Source organism: Acomys minous (genome assembly GCF_964271855.1).
Source record: "Acomys minous genome assembly, chromosome: 20".
Lineage (NCBI taxonomy): Eukaryota > Metazoa > Chordata > Mammalia > Rodentia > Muridae > Acomys > Acomys minous.
The window spans coordinates 24,499,620-24,515,446 of record NC_140502.1 but is presented as its reverse complement, the minus strand read 5'-3'; the positions used below and the strand labels follow the sequence as shown (position 1 = coordinate 24,515,446).

General features: G+C 56.2%; 2 protein-coding genes across 2 annotated transcripts; one reads left to right on the top strand and one right to left on the bottom strand.

The window, feature by feature from the left end:
* Positions 1–814: 814 nt before the first annotated feature.
* SARS2 (seryl-tRNA synthetase 2, mitochondrial) lies at positions 815–12,239 on the bottom strand (the record flags this gene model as incomplete). The annotated part of the gene is made up of 16 exons (XM_084770553.1): positions 815–1,224; positions 2,248–2,313; positions 2,608–2,700; positions 2,794–2,887; positions 4,238–4,347; positions 4,434–4,521; positions 4,603–4,648; positions 4,876–4,984; positions 5,175–5,222; positions 6,441–6,546; positions 6,838–6,901; positions 7,122–7,176; positions 7,260–7,400; positions 8,546–8,575; positions 9,591–9,686; positions 11,970–12,239. 16 exons carry the CDS (start codon positions 12,237–12,239, stop codon positions 1,069–1,071), a joined length of 1,572 nt encoding a protein of 523 aa, XP_084626679.1. The 3' UTR covers positions 815–1,068.
* Positions 12,240–12,345: 106 nt separating this feature from the next.
* Positions 12,346–15,221, top strand: MRPS12 (mitochondrial ribosomal protein S12). The gene is made up of 3 exons (XM_084770566.1): positions 12,346–12,481; positions 12,728–12,795; positions 14,627–15,221. Exons 2-3 carry the CDS (start codon positions 12,747–12,749, stop codon positions 14,995–14,997), a joined length of 420 nt encoding a protein of 139 aa, XP_084626692.1. The 5' UTR covers positions 12,346–12,481; positions 12,728–12,746; the 3' UTR covers positions 14,998–15,221.
* The last annotated feature ends 606 nt before the right edge of the window (positions 15,222–15,827 follow it).

Here is a 15,827-nt window from a genome sequence, read left to right as displayed (position 1 = left end):
TGACCTGTAAGACGCGGGGACAGTCAACATTCGCAGACACATGTCATGCAGAAAAGAAAATGGCAGCAGGGATTCTGAGAGGCGGAGATGTCGTGGCACGCTTGCCCTTTACTCTGATAAAGCCACAGGACAACCTGGGCAGGGAAGGGCCACACCCCAGCACAGATGCTCACGGGGAGCAGTGTCTATCGGGAGTCTTTTATGACTGTCCAGGTTTGGGGGCAACTAAAGAGGCCATTGTAAGAACAGGGCTGAGCTGGGCATGGTGGCGCACACCTTTAATGCCAGCACTCGGGAGGTAGAGGCAGGTGGATTGCTGTGAGTTCGAGCCCAGCCTGGTCTATAAAGTGAGTCCAGGACAGCCAAGGCTACACAGAGAAACCCTGTCTCAAAAAACAAAACAAAACAAACAAACAAACAACAACAACAACAAAAAACAGGGCTGAGGAAGGAGAGGGCAACTGGCAGATCCTGGCATATTCTTAAAGTGAAGCCTCAAGTGCTTCCCACTGCTAACCCACTGGACACTGAGAGTAGACCAAAGGTGGCTGGACCAGCTCAAGACGCTGAGCAAAATCCACCAGGGGACGAGGCAGTGTAGGCAACAGGGCCGAGGGATCAGCTTCCACGAATGTGACATTTTGGTCAGCACCAGAGTTGGGGACCACTGACCAAGGATCAGGATGAAGTTGGCTCAGTCTGAGGGAGCCATCAGCGGGCAGTGGTCTCCGCATCCTTCCAGCTCCCCTGGGGATGCTCACCCGGTGTGAGCCCTGTGCACAGCCACAGACCCTTGCTCACATACCCAGAAGGCTTTGTTCTTGTGATCGTTTATTGCGGGCTGTCTGCTCAGCACAAGGTGGGAAGGAGGAAGGATGGATGACCTTCCTGCCACAGACTCAGACATGCCTCCGGCTGCCATCCCTACCGACAGGAAGGGTCACTGACAATAATTCAGTGGCGGGGCAGGAGGGGAGGTAGCCCCAGGCAGTCCAGGAGGGGACGTGACAGCACAGAGACATCAGGGCCAGCCAACTCCAGGGTAAAGGTTCTTAGTGTCTGGGGCCTCTAGAGCAGCTGACAGCTGGCAGCAGGCTGGCCGGGGAGCCTGGGCTTCTGGGGCTGGTTGGGCCCAATGTACCGGAGAGGCACATGGGTGGGGGCCGTGATCCGGTCGGTGCCTACGTAGGGCTGGAGAACGGCAGGCACGAGGACGGAGCCATCCTGGGGACAGAGCAGCCATCAGGATGCCACCCTTCCTCCAGCCCTCCCCTCGGCTGCTGGCGGGAGTCTCAAAACCTCACACTGTTCCCGCACCTCTTTTTGGTACTGCCAACTGAACCCAGAGTTTTGCCCATGCCAGGCAAACTTTTTTTTTTTTCTGAAACAGGGTTTCTCTGTGTAGCCTTAGCTTTCCTGGACTTGCTCTGTAGGCCAGGCTGGCCTTGAACTTACAATCATCCACCTGCCTCTGCCTCCCAAGTGCTGGGATTAAAGGTGTGCGCCACCACACCTGACCACAAGGCAAACTCTTAACCACCCCTATCCCCTCACTGGGGGATTGTAGGCAGGGGCTCTACCACTGAGCCACACCCCAGCCCCTCACTGGGGGATTCTAGGCAGGGGCTCCACCACTGAGCCACGCCCCAGCCCCTCACTGGGGGATTCTAGGCAGAGGCTCTACCACTGAGCCACACCCCAGCCCCTCACTGGGGGATTCTAGGCAGGGGCTCTACCACTGAGCCACGCCCTCAGCCCCTCACTGGGGGATTCTAGGCAGGGGCTCTACCACTGAGCCACGCCCCAGCCCCTCACTGGGGGATTCTAGGCAGGGGCTCTACCACTGAGCCACACCCCCAGCCCCTCACTGGGGGATTCTAGGCAGGGGCTCTACCACTGAGCCACACCCCCAGCCCCTCACTGGGGGATTCTAGGCAGGGGCTCTACCACTGAGCCACGCCCCAGCCCCTCACTGGGGGATGCTAGGCAGGGGCTCTACCACTGAGCCACACTCCAGTCCCTCACTGGGGGATTCTAGGCAGGGGCTCTACCACTGAGCCACACCCCAGCCCCTCACTGGGGGATTCTAGGCAGGGGCTCTACCACTGAGCCACGCCCCAGCCCCTCACTGGGGGATGCTAGGCAGGGGCTCTACCACTGAGCCACACCCCAGCTCTTTTTCACTTTTTCACTGTAGCTGCAGTCCTCATATCCAGTATGTGACTCCCAGCTCGGCAGGTCTCTCACCTCTTGCTGGTTGCTCTCCAGGAGGGCAATGAGGACTCGGGGAACAGCACAAGCAGTGGCATTCACCTGCAAGAAGAGTGTGCTCAGCTGGGCTGTGGTGGCGCACGCCTTTAATCCCAGCACTCAGGGGGCAGAGGCAGGCGGGTCTCTGTGAGTTCGAGGCCAGCCTGGTCTACAGAGTGAGTCTAGGACAGCCAGGGCTAACACAGAGAAACCCTGTCTCAAAAAACCATAAAAAAACCAAAACAACAACAACAAAACACTGTGTGCTCTGGGCCAGGCGCTGACTTCACCCTAGCCCTCAGAGAGAGGTGAGGTGCTGCCGAGGATGGGCAGGCGCAGGTGCGGTGTGGGCCTTACCGTGTGTGTGAACTGCAGCTCCCCAGTCTCTGCCTCAAACATGATATACAGGCGGCGGCTCTGGAAGTCTGTGCAGTTGGAGGCGCTGGTGACCTGGAGCAGGAGTAGGTGAGATCAGGCTGTCTTGGGGGACAGACCAGTCCTCCAATGTCTTCCCACATGTCCCCACTAGGCTAGGGCGTTCACCTCTCCATAGCGGCCTCGGCCGGGCATCCAGGCCTCAATGTCGAACTTGCGGTAAGCAGGAAGGCCTAGCTCCTGGGTAGGCATGTCCAGCACCCTGAGGCCGGGGTGAAAAACAGGGTCAAAGTCACCGGGTGAAGGCGAAGGAGAGGTCAGTGGAGGGGGAGGAAGTGGAGGGAAAGAAAGGGATCAGAGGGACACAGTGGAGCCGGGTGCGGTGGCGCACAGCTTAAACCCAGCCCTCGGGAGGCAGAGGCAGGCAGAGCTCTGTGAGTTCGAGGCCAGCCTGGTCTACAAAAACGAGTCCAGGACAGCCAGGGCTACACAGAGAGACCCTGGGGGAGGGGGAGGGACACAGCGGAAGAGGAGAAAGAGGAGATGGGAGGTGGTACCCAGAGGAGACAGAGAAGGCTGGGGTGGGGGAGGAAGAAAGACAGCCATGCAGTGGTCCAGGGCCTCTCACCATTCTTATGGTCCAGAACAGCGCCTCCAGCTTTGGAGTTCTAACTGCCTTTTTCTTTTGGTATGTTTTTTTGAGTTAGGGTCTCATGTAGCCCAGGATGGCCTAGAATGCGCTAAGCAGGTGAGGATGGCTCTGAACAGGGTCCAGGTCACCTGGCACTGACTGTAGGTGGACATCTCCCGGCCCCGTGTGCCTGCTGACTCCACTAGACAGGCTGAGCAGCGAGCTCTGGGGATCTGCCTGGCTCTGCCTGTCCAGCACCAGGACACGGGGGCACGCCGACACCCCCAGCTTCTATGGGGGTGCCGGGGGTCAGAACTGAGGTCCTCCTCAAGCACTGTAGGCCCTTTCCTTAGTTTGCTTTCTCTTTCCTTTGAAATAGGGTCTCCTGTAGTCCCGGCTGGCCTCAAACTCACAGGCATCCTCCTGCCTCAGTCTCCCAAGTGCTTGGATTCTAAGGATGAGCCATTATATCGGTCAAACCTTTTCTGTTTGATTTACTTAGTTATTGTGAAACAGGGCCCCACGCTATAGAGCTCAGGCTGGCTTTGAACTCGTGAAACCCTGCCACAGCCTCTGCATCGATGAGATGTGTGTGACACCCCCCCCCAACCTGGTCGCATATTCTCAGTCTGTTTGTTTGCAATGAGTCACCTGGAGAAAAGGCCGTCTTCTTCAGCCCTCGGGAAAACTGTGTGTCCTAAAGGACAAGCGGGCTTTGTGGTATCTGGGGCCCCCCTTTCCCCCCACCCCTGCTTCACCCTGGGCCTCACGCCAGGGCGAGGAGCTGCCCCGGGGACCGGGAACAGCTTTGTTGGGCATGCTTTGCACACTCCTATACAGCAAGATAACGCAGGGACAGAGACCATATGGTCCACGGCCTCACCTAGGGCAAAGGAGGCAAAGCAGCTGGTGGTCGCCAGCCCATCAATCCTTCTCCCTCCCCCCAGCCCCCAGCCCCCCAGCCCTGGCCATCTTCCATACCGGAAGTGCAAGCCCAGCTCAGTCAGGATCTCCACCTGCAGGGACAGGAACTCATCCAGCAGCTGCGAGCTCTGCTCCAGCCCAGGGGCTGTCACCCCAAACATCTCCACCTGGGACGGGGCACGGGTACTGGGTCAGGAGGTCCCGGGTGGGGGTGGGGTGACCCGTGCCCGCCAGCCAACTCTGCGCCGCTCACTTTGGTGAAGTGATGAACTCGGTAGAGCCCCCAAGGCTCCTTCGCAGTGTCTGTCTCTGCCCGGTAGCAGGTGCTGGCACAGACCATCCTAGAGGGAGCATGTGAGGGGGGTCAGGGAGGGTAGGAGGTGTCACCAATGGCGTCAAGGGGTAAAGGAACTGGACGTCACCTGACTGGCAGGTCCCTGAAAGCTACGGAGTGGTCCATGAAGTACCCTGGGAGGAGAAAGAGGCAAGGCAGGGTTAGCCAGGCTGCCCTCGCAGGCACCGGAAGTCACGGTAAGATTTAGAATAAAAGTCCACGTTGGAGCACATGGCTAGTCACTGTAATCCCGAGCAGTCAACAGCCTGCATGACTGTTATGTGTTAGCCCCAGGGTTGCTATCTGGTCCCCGCAGGGTGCTGTCCCTCCCCCCCCCCCCACTACCCAGGCAGACACTCACCTGCCAGCCCCACCTCTGCTGTCCCAGCCAGGTTGAGGTCTTGGAAGCGGGAGGGGTCAATGTTGTAAATTTGGGATGGGCTGGCATTTGGTGTCATTCCACAGCCTTCCTGGGGGAAGGTTGTGGGGGGTCAGGTTAACAGGTAACCTCGGTCTCCCCCATCCTGTGGCCTGCCACCCCAGTGGTTCCTTTAAAAGCATCCGGAATTGCGTCCCCCCCCCCCCCCCCATGGCTGACTTCAGTGGCAGTGTCCTCTGGGAGGGAAGGAGGGAGGGGCCTGTCACTCTGGTCTCACTCACAAACACAGCTCCTCGTAGAAGGTCCGGGACCGTCATGGGGGTGAAGCCCTGTGGAGAGCCACATACACCTCAGAGCAGGCCCAGGAGGGAGACAGCGACTGCGCTGCCATTCCAAAGGGTCCACCCCGCAGCCAAGGACGCTAGCGAGGCCTGAGCCCTGGGACCCTGTTCTTGGGGTTCGACTGCAAGTGCCCTGTTTTCCTCGGCAGCTGGAGGTGCCACTGCAAAGCACAGCTGCTCTAACTCATCCCTTCCCTGCCTGACGCCTCCCATGGCTCCCTAGCACCCTCAGAAAGCCTGTTTGGCAAAGGCCTTTAATCCCAGAATTTAGGAGGAGACAGATCTCTGAGTTTGAGGCCAGCCTGGTCTACAGAGGGAGCCAGGCCACCACCTAAGGTTACAATAGTGAGACCCTGTCTCAAAAGAAAGAAAAGAAAAGAAAGAAAGAAAGAGCTGGAGAGATGGCTCAGCAGTTAAGAGCACTATCTGTTCTTCCAGAGGTCCTGAGTTCAATTCCCAACAACCACATGGTGGCTCACAGCCATCTATAATGTGATCTGGTGCCCTCTTCTGGTGTGCAAGCACACATGTAAGCAGAATGCTGTATAAATAATAAATAAGTCAGTTGAGAGAGAGAGAGAGAGAGAGAGAGAGAGAGAGAGAGAGAGAGAGAGAGAGAAAGAGAGAGAACACCTGAAAGCCCATGATGCCCCCACCATGGCCAGCAACCCATGTTATCAGCCTGTGTACTCCTTGCCTCAGTGGACACAGTGCTCCCCATGCCGCCATCACTGCAACAGGAAGTAAGGGGCGATTACTAGTGCGGGCTCTAGGCCAAGCTGAGACCTTGGGCTAGTGACCCCACCTCAAGCCTCAATTTCCCCACCTCAAAAGGGGGCGTAATAACAGCGTCCACCTAGCACAGACAACACAGGAATTAATGGGCTGACAGTATACACTGAAACTGTGCGGGGCGCCCTCTTGATCCAGGACCCCCCTTTGTTTTCCTGAGACAAAGTTTCACTGTGTTGCCCAGGCCATCCTTGAAGTTTTGATCCCCCTGCCTCAGCTTCTCCAGTGCTGATAAACTATCTGCTACCATCCGTGTGTGTATAATTTTCCAGGCAACGGGGCCAGGGCCTTACACACCCCCGGCAAGCGCTTCCCCAGGTAACTGAGCTACCTTCCGGGCCCCTCACGCACCTTTAATCCCGCTACGCTTGGGACCCATGCCACCCTGTCCAAACAGTCCCCAGGTAGCCATACCCTGCGGACAAGCTTGCTGAGGGTAAAGCTGACCAGGCCGTGCTGTAAGAGGGCCCCAGCCCCGCGCAGGTAGTAGGACCGGTGCCCAGACACGTGAGACAGACGCCTAGAGACAGACGGACAGACAGACCAGCAGGGCCTATGGCGCGGGGAGGGTGGGAGAGGCCTCGGTACCCAGAGGGCAGAGGCCCAGATGCCAGGCGGGCCTCCCATCAAATATTCCACCCAACCCTGTACCCTGGGGCGGCGGGGCAGAAGCTGGCTGCCAGCTGTTAGCGCGGGTGTGGTAGGGGAAGAGGGGGTGAACCCAGGGAGGGATGGCGGCGGGGGTGGGGTGGGGGTGGGGGGCCGGGGTGGCGGCGGGGGTGGGGGTGGGGGGCCGGGGGTGGGGGCTCACTTCTGCCGGATGATGTCGAGTTTCTCGCCAATTTCCAGGTGGCCTCGGGGTCGGAAGGAGAACACTGGTCGTAGGTGAAAAGCAATGGGAAGAGAGGTGAGAGAGAGAGGAGGGAGGCGAGAGCAGGCAGAGAGGGGCCACACACACAGAGGTGGCTGCCCCGCGAAGTCAGGGCGGGGGCTCAGGCTCAGCTCGGACCTGGTGGGCTGCCCCGATGCAAGACCTCCCACGCCCCGCTCCCAGCCTGAGATCCCAGGGACAGTGGATTTGAACCCGTGACTCACCTGGCTTGTCTCCCACTACACGGAGCACTCTCGCCTGGCTCTCGTCCCCAACAGGCTAACAGGAAGAGGGAGCGGGTCAGGGGTCAGGAGGCAGCCCCGATGCCCTGTCTGTCCCCTGGCAGCTCCAATGGCCTTTACCGTGTCTGGGTGGGTCCGGTTGGGCAGCCTCAGAGCCTGCAGGTAGAACTGCTCTTCCAGCTGGGCCTCTCTGGGGTACAAGGGCGAGAGCTGTTTCCGGATTTCCCGGCCACGGGCGCGCAGGCCCTGATATTGGGGGTCCTGGATGGGGCAAAGAGAGTTAGCCTCGGGGAGTGTCAGGGATTCCTCAACCGGCCCAACTCATCCTTGTTTGTTGCTGTTTCTTCTGAGACAGGGTCTCTCTGTGTAGCCCTGGCTGTCCTAGACTCGCTTTGTAGACCAGGCTGGCCTCGAACTCACAGCAATCCTCCTGCCTCTGCCTCCCGGGTGCCAGGATTAAAGACGTGCGCCACCACGCCCAGTTTCATCATTGCTTTTTTTTCTTTCTAGCAACCCAAGTTTCCTCTCAACTTTGCAAGTTCATGTGAACAAGGCTCAGGTCGGGCCAACTGGAACTGCCTCTGGAGCTGGCTGTGAGGAAACAGCCAAGCTGAACCACCCATGACCGGCCTGAGGGTAACGGGAACTTTCTGGAAGGCGCATAGGGCTCTGCCTTCCTCAGCTAGAAAGGGAGGAAACAGGGCTCAGAATAAACCTAGTGATGGAGTCAGGAGCTGGCTCCAACGGGGCCTGAAGTCGGTTTTATTTTCACAAAGTAATAGGCTGGTTTTGTTTTTAATATTTATTTAAAATTGTGCACATGCGCGTTGGAGAGCAAATTTCGGTTCTCTGCTAGAGCAGTACAGACTCCACTGAGCCATATCTCTTGCCCCAATGGAAGCTATTCTTTTTATTTTTTGGTTTTTCAAGACAGGGTTGCTATGTGTAGCCCTGGCTGTCCTGGACTTGCTTTGGTAGACCAGGCTGGACTCAAACTCACAGCAATCCACCTGCCTCCGGAGTGCTGGGATTACAAATGTGCATGACCACGCCTCGCTGGAAACTGCTATTTTTTTTTTAAATAAACAAATTTTATTTATTTATTTATTATGTATACAATGTTTTGCTTGCATGTACCCCTGCAGGCCAGAAGAGGGCGCCAGCCAGATCTCATTACAGATGGTTGTGAGCCACCATGTGGTTGCTGGGAATTGAACTCAGGACCTTTAGAAGAGCAGTCAGTGCTCCTAACCACTGAGCCATCTCTCCAGCCCGAAACTGCTATTTTTATCCTACCTCCTAACCCCATCTGAGTTTCGCTGTCAGGCGCAGCGGGAGAACGGTGACCAATGTGGCACCCAACTTGCCCTCCCCGACCAGGGCGCAGACGTCAGGGGCCCGAGTACCTTCTGCACTTGGTCACTGTCTTGGTTTACCTGGCGGAGAAGAGGAAAAAGGAGAGGTGGTTAGGTAGACAGAAGGGCTGGAGAGACGGCTCAGCGGTTAAGAGCACTGTCTACTCTTCCGAAGGTCCTGAGTTCAATTCCCAGCAACCACATGGTGGCTCACAGCCATCTACAGTGAGATCTGGCGCCCTCTTCTGGCCGGCAGGTGTATATGTAGGTAAAACACTGTGTACTTAATACATAAATAAATAAATATTTTAAAAAAAAAGAGTACAGACAGAAGAGGTAGAAGTTCAATGAGGAGGCAGAGGCAGGAGGATCGCTGAGTTCGAGACCAAACTGGTCCACAAAGCTAGTCCAGGCCAGCCAGGGCTACACAGCCCTGGTCTCGAAAAAAAGAAAAAAAAAAAAAAAAGAGAGGTCTGTGACGTCTCCTACTCTGCCTCAGTTTCTCTGCTGGAAAAGTCATGAGGCGGCTGCCTAGCAGAAATGGCACCCAGTGCTGTGAGCTAACTGCTGCCACATCCTGGGCTTTGGGAGGGGAAGACGGGCTCTTATACAAGCTTACCTCTTTATTTTATTTTATTATTTATTTATTTACTTACTTATTTATTTATTTTGGTTTTTCAAGACAGGGTTTCTCTGTATAGCCTTGCCTGTCCTGGACTCACTTTGTAGGCCAGGCTGGCCTCGAACTCACAGCGATCCTCCTGCCTCTGCCTCCCGAGTGCTGGGATTAAAGGCGTGCGTTACCACACCTGGCTTATTTTACTATTTTTTAAAGATTTATTTTTTTTATTACGTATACAATGCTCTGCCTGCATGTACACCTGCAGGCCAGAAGATGGCACCAGATCTCACTATAGATGGCTGTGAGCCACCACGTGGTTGCTGGGAATTGAACTCAGGACTCTGGAAGAGCAGACGGTGCTCTTAACCTCTTATTCAAGCCCGTTCAGTTGTGTTTCCCATCACTCCCAGACAGAGCACCCTGGCCACCTCCAGCCTGCCCTGGCCCACGCAGCTTCCATAAGCCCATGCTCACCACCAGGGCCCGCACTGCCTCTGTCACCGCCTCCTTCTCTGCCTCCAGGCTCCGGATCTGCTCCCGCAGCTGCTGCAGTGCCTGCCACGCGGAGATCTGCGGGCGGACAGGGCGAGAGGATAATGAAATTGCCACCCATCTCCCGGCCACCTGGACGGCAGCAGGCGAGAGGGGCTGGCTCTCCTCCCGAGACAAACCAACGCCATTTCCCAGCTCGCTTTGCAGCTGCTTCTGTTGGCCGGACACAACTAACCAAAGGACAAACCTGGAAATGTGGCTTTTATTTTTTTTGGTTTTGTTTTGTTTTTTTTGAGACAAAGTTTCTATGTAGCCTTGGCTGTCCTGAACTCTCTTTGTAGACCAGGCTGGCCTCGAACTCACAGTGATCCACCTGTCCCTGCCTCCCAAGTGTGAGATTAAAGGCGTGGGGCACTACGGCCCGGCTTTATTTTATTTATTTATTTATTTATTTGTGAGAAAGTGTATTTATGTATAGCCCAGGCTGGCCTAGAACTTGTAATCATCCTGGACTTCTCCGAATGCAGGCACTAGCATGCCTGGCTAAGTCAGCTCTTTAAAGGTGACTAAGCTTTCTTTTATTTATTTAGTGTGTGGCCGCAGTATGGAAGTCAGAAGACAACTTGTAAGAGTTGGTGGTCTCAGGCCGGGCAAAAACAAAAATCAAAAAACAAACAAACTTGGTGGTCTCCTTCCGTGATGTGGATCCCAGGGACAGAACCCAGGTTGTCGGCCTGGCACTAGGTGCCTTTACCTACTGGGCCATCTCCCCTGGCTCTTCTTTAAATAAAAGGTCTCCTTATGTAGCCCTGGCTAGCCTGCAACTCCCTCGGTAGACCAGGCTGGCCTCAAACTCAGAGAGATCTGCCTGTTGGTTTTCTCCTCCCACCCGGGATTTGAACTCAGGATGTTAAGCTTGGCAGCAAGTGCCCTTACTGGCTGGGCCACCTGGCCCACAAAAACTTAAAAGAATCTAAAATGCAGTGTGAGACGGGGCAGTGGTTTGAATGAGAAATGTCCCCCATAGCTTCTGGCATTTGAACAGGTGGGTCAGTTGCTAGTTGCTGGGGGTGTCTGGGAGGTGTGGCTAAAGGAAGCACACCCCTGCAGGCGGGCTTTGAGAGTTTAAAACATCGCCCTACTTCACGCTAGTGGTTAAAGATGAGAGTGCTGAAGCTTACTGCCCTGCTGCCTGCTGCCACGCTGCTCTTGCCACGTCTAAACGAATTCTTCCAAAACGTGGCTTGGCCATGGCGTTGAATCACAGCAACAGAAAAGTAACGGCCTTTAATCCCAGCACTCGGGAGGCAGAGGCAGCTGGATCTCTGTGAGTTCGAGGCCAGCCTGGTCTACAGAGCGAGTGCAGGACAGCCACGGCTAACTCACAAGAGACATGGTGACCACCCCCCCACCCCCCACCCCCGCCCCAATCCCTCGCGCCCAGTTTTAGTTCCCTCTAAGGCAGAATTACGTAAGCAGTCATGGTTTTATTATTCGCACGTAGCCTCAGCATCTGGATCACGGTGCTGCTTAAATATCCTCCCAACCCTGTTTATCAGCTTGCTCTTTATAGCAAGGGTGCACAGCTCTGTCTCCAAGAGTCTCCACCCCCACCTGATTCACATCTCACTCCTCGTTTTCCTTTTGCGGCCTTAGGGTGAGCCTGGCAGTGAAGCGCAAGCACGGAAGACAGACGGTACTTAAGCTCCACGCCTACAGCGGACACCAAAAGTCCAATTACGAAATACATGCAAAAAAAAAAAAAAGAAAAAAAAAAGTGGGGCTGGAGAGATGGCTCAGTGGTTAAGAGCACTGCCTGCTCTTCCAAAGGACCCGGGTTCAATTCCCAGCACCCACATGGCAGCTCACAACTGTCTGTAACTCCAAGGTCTGACACCCTCATACTAAGGCACGTTAAAATTAAATAAAATATATATTTTTAAAAGTGTGTGTGTGGGGGGGCTGGAGAGATAGCGCAGAGGTTAAGGGCATTGACTGCTCCTCCAGAGGTCCCAAGATCAATTCCCAGCAACCACATAATGTTACAACCATCTATAATGTGATCTGATGCCCTCTTCTGATCTACAGGTGTACATGCAACCAGAGCATTGTATACATAATAATAAATAAATAAATATTAAAAAAAAAAAGTGGGTGGGGGTGGGGGTGGCGGGGCGTGCAGGTCCCAGAAGGCATCCACGACGTTCAGTGGGGGCTTAGTTCTCGGTGGATCCCCCGCCCCACCCCCCCGCCCGGCACGGCAGGGGGTGGGGGTGTCACGCACGAAACGCTGCCTAACTTGGGGTGAGGAACCCAAATCCCCAGCTCTGGGGGGGGCGCGGGCCGCGCATGCGCACTCACGATGGCGGGCAGGTCCGCCGGCCGCAGCTCCCCCTTGCGCAGCTCCAGGGAGCGCGCGGCCGCCTCTGGGCATGCGCACACCGACTCCATGTCCAGGCAGGGGAGCCCGCTGTAGCCCTCGCGTGCGTGCTCGTACAGGAGGTTCCGAGCCCGTGTCTCGGTGGCGAAGCTCCTCCCGGGGTTCTCGCCGCACACGCGGCGGCCCCGGGACCGGAGGCCCCGGCGAGCCAGGAGAGGCCGCAGGAGCCGCCGCGCCATGGACGCCGCCATCTTTTGGGCTGGAGTAAGAGCGTAGTCCACTCGCCCGGGGACGAGCCAATCAGACGCGGGAAGAGCCTGTCCAATGAGGACGCTTCAGCTGCAAGATGGATTGGGTCAGTTAAGCCAATCGTCACCTTTGTCCCGCCCCCCCTGGGTGACGCAGGAAAGGAGGAGCCAATCACTAAGGAGGACTCCCGGAAGAGGCTAGAAATAGGCTTCAGTGTGGTCTGCGACCCTGCTAGGTCGCCGAGGTGGGTGCAGTTCGTCTGTTATCCAGACATCTTTATTTATTTTTATTTTTTATTTTTTCCTCCTCGGTTTTTTTCCCCTTCCGGTACCCTGACGAGAGCGGGGTGTAGCTCCTCCTTGGGGGCCAACTTCTGAGGGAGGCAGAGTTTGCGGGGCGTGTGAGGGGGACGTTGTGTTAACGTTAAAGGGTCAGCGTCTTGGCGGAGAGGATGGCGGCCCCTGTCTGAGTGTCTTATGTCCTGACGCAGGGACGCCCCGGGCGGCGAGATGTCCTGGCCGTGCCTCCTCCGCGGCCTCCCCACGTCCCTCAGCCGTGGTAAGTGAGCCTGGACCCCAGGGACGAGGCAGCCCAAGCATGGCGTCAGCTTTCCACCCGGGTTAACCCTGTAGCCCAGGCTAGCCAGCCTCCTCAGGGTGGCCTCGAACCCCTCACCACCGCTCCAGGCGCCCTTGTTGTTTTGGAGACAGGGTTACCCTGTAGTCCAGGCTAGCCTCCTCAGGGTGGCCTCGAACCCCTCACCACCCGCTCCAGTCTCCCCCAAGTTCTGGCGTCACAGGCGGGGTTTTGTTTGTTTGTTTGTTTGTTTTTTAACCGCGCACCGGGCTCCAGGGCCAGGCGGTGGGGAAGCTCGTGTGCCCAGCAGAGCTGAAGGCAGTGGTAGTCATGGCTCCCGCACGCCGACAGCGGTGAGTCCCTCAGACTGTAGGTGCACCCTGACGCTCATACACCCACCGTGCCAACAGGTTCCGAGGCTCACTCAGCTTATCTCCCTAGTTAGGCGTCTCCCCATTTCCCACCCTCACCCCCCCACCCCCCGTTTGTGTTTATTCCTTCAGCGAGGATTTATTGATGGCTTCCTATGGATGAGGACTCCAAGCCAGGAATTTTAGTCATTCATTCAAGTGCTATTTTATTTTATTTTTATTTTTTTGTGGTTTTTGTTTTTTGAGACAGGGTTTCCCTATGTTAGCCTTAGCTGTCCTGGACTCACTTTGTAGACTAGGCTGGCCTCGAACTCACAGAGATCACCTGCCTCTGCCTCCCGAGTGCTGTTTTTCTAAGAGCTGCCACCCACTGGAGGGGAGCTTCTATGTTCTTAGACGTTAGACATCAAGTGTTGTGCACAGTGTCCCGAGGGAGGTCACCCGGTGTATATACTATTCAACCTGGTCTACACAGAGAGTTTCAGGACAGGCAGAGCTACATAGTGAGACCCTGGTTTTTGTTTTTTTTAAGTTCAGTTTTATGTATATAGGTGTTTTGCGTGTATATGTCTGTGCATCACGTTTGTGTGTGGCTCCCAAATCCCCTAGAACTGGAGTTAACAGATGATTGTGAGCCGTCAGGTGGTGCTGGGAATCGAACCCAGGTCCTCTGCAAGGGCAGTCAGTGCCCCTAACCCCCGAGCCACCTCTCCAGCTCCACAGAGCAGCCCTACTGATCTGCCTTGGAAACATCTCCTCCAGTGTTTCCACCTGCCTTTCCTTACGTTGCCCTACAGCCACCACGGTCTCGGGGTTCTGTTCACCTTGACAGCTGGGCCACTTTGAACAAAGAGCCAGTGGGGATGGCAGCAGTGGCAGGTTGGGGAGGGAGAGGGTCTCTGAGAAGGCTTGGCCTTGCTGGCGCGCTCAGCTCACGTAAAATGTTACAGATATGTAAGAAAATTACTGTATAAACATGGGCATAGTCATACAGGGAGGCTTTTGTGTCGTTCCTAATACCGCCACTTAGCCCTGCATATGAGCAGCTTGCGTGCTTGGATGTGTGTCTCACGTATGTGCAGTGTCGTTGGAGGGTGGCAGATCCCTCCAACTGTAGAGGTGGTTGCCAGCCACCGTGTGGCGCTGGGATTCGAACTTGGGTCCTCTGTAAGAGCAGCCAATGCTCTTAACCACCGAGGCATCTTTCCAGCCCCTGTACGAATGTTTGGCCAGCATGTATGTGACATGCATGTGCCAGACTCCCTGGAACTTTGAGCCACTGTCATTCCTGAAAGTGTAACAAGTGTTTCTAACCACTGAGCCATCTGTCCACCCCCCCCCCCCCCCAAATACCTTTAGACACAGGCAGACATGACCTTACAAAGGGCTTGGATCCCTTTCTAGAATATAAAAAGCAAGTGGTCCCTGTTGTGTCTCCTCAGGCCTAGCCCTGGCTCCCCAGCTCTGGGCTACCCGATCCATGGCCACCCTGAACCAGATGCACCGCTTAGGCCGCCGGAAGGAGCCCCCCAAGCCTCTGGGCCCCACAGAGGGCCGGCCGCAGCTGAAGGGTGTGGTGTTACGCACCTTCATCCGAAAGCCGAAGAAGCCCAACTCCGCCAACCGAAAGTGCTGCCGAGTGCGCCTCAGCACAGGCAGGGAGGCCGTGTGCTTCATCCCTGGGGAGGGCCACACCCTGCAGGAGCACCACGTGGTCCTCGTGGAGGGCGGTCGCACCCAGGACCTGCCTGGGGTCAAGCTCAAAGTCGTGAGGGGCAAGCATGACTGTGGCCACGTGCAAAAGAAGAAATGACCACAATTCTCAGTGGTCGGCTCCCGGGGCCTTGGAGAGCAGCCCTCCCTGCTCCAGGGGCGGAGAGTCCTCGGCTCCTCAGGACTGCTGTTGAGAGTTGTGGAGGTGACTTGGAAGGAAGTACTCCCCTGGCCACTCCCTTGGCTTTCACGTTCCGTGTCTGCAGGTTGGACCTCATGCTGGGATGGAGTTTGTAATAAACACACCTGCAGGTTGTGGCATCAGTTTCTGTCCCCCAAGCGTGGTGGCAAATACACCTTAGTTCTCTCTCCCAGAAAACACTCCGCCAACAGAGGAGCTGTTTTAGACCCGTCACATGCTTAGTGTGCCTGTGCGCGTGTGTGTGTGTGCGCGCGCGCGTGCCTGTGTGAGTGTCTGCACATGCATGCAGGTGCCTTGGAGGCCAGAGGGTTCGGATCCCCCAGGAACTGGAGTGAAGTTGGTTGTGAGCTGCCCAGTGGGGGTGCTGGGAACCAAATTTGGGTTTTCTGCAAGAGCAGTCTGTGCTCCTAACCCGTGAGCCATCTGCCAGCCCCTCTAGCACCAGTTTAGTGGGCAGATGGGGGGGATTTAGAATAGGTTTTGGGGGAGCTCCCCGTAGCCTGCTGGCAGCCAGGCCTCTACAGGAGGGCGGAGGGCAGGAGAAAAGCTGGCAAGAGACAGTCGGTCTCAGAGGAACTGAGAAATGGTGCCAGCCTGGCAAAGGTGAGCTGCTGCGTGCAGGCCAATAGAGACAGATGGCGTCCCCAGGGGGATAGGAACAGGGACCCACGGCTGCATCTGAGGCTCCCCAGATCACCAGGGCTTCCCTGGAGGCTGCGGTGGTCTAA

Excerpts from the sequence above, each read along its gene's own strand:
- MRPS12 (XM_084770566.1), top strand. The coding sequence starts at position 12,747 with ATGTCCTGGCCGTGCCTCCTCCGCGGCCTCCCCACGTCCCTCAGCCGT. Across the intron at positions 12,796-14,626 it reads CCCCACGTCCCTCAGCCGTG|GCCTAGCCCTGGCTCCCCAG; the intron begins GTAAGTGAGCCT and ends GTGTCTCCTCAG.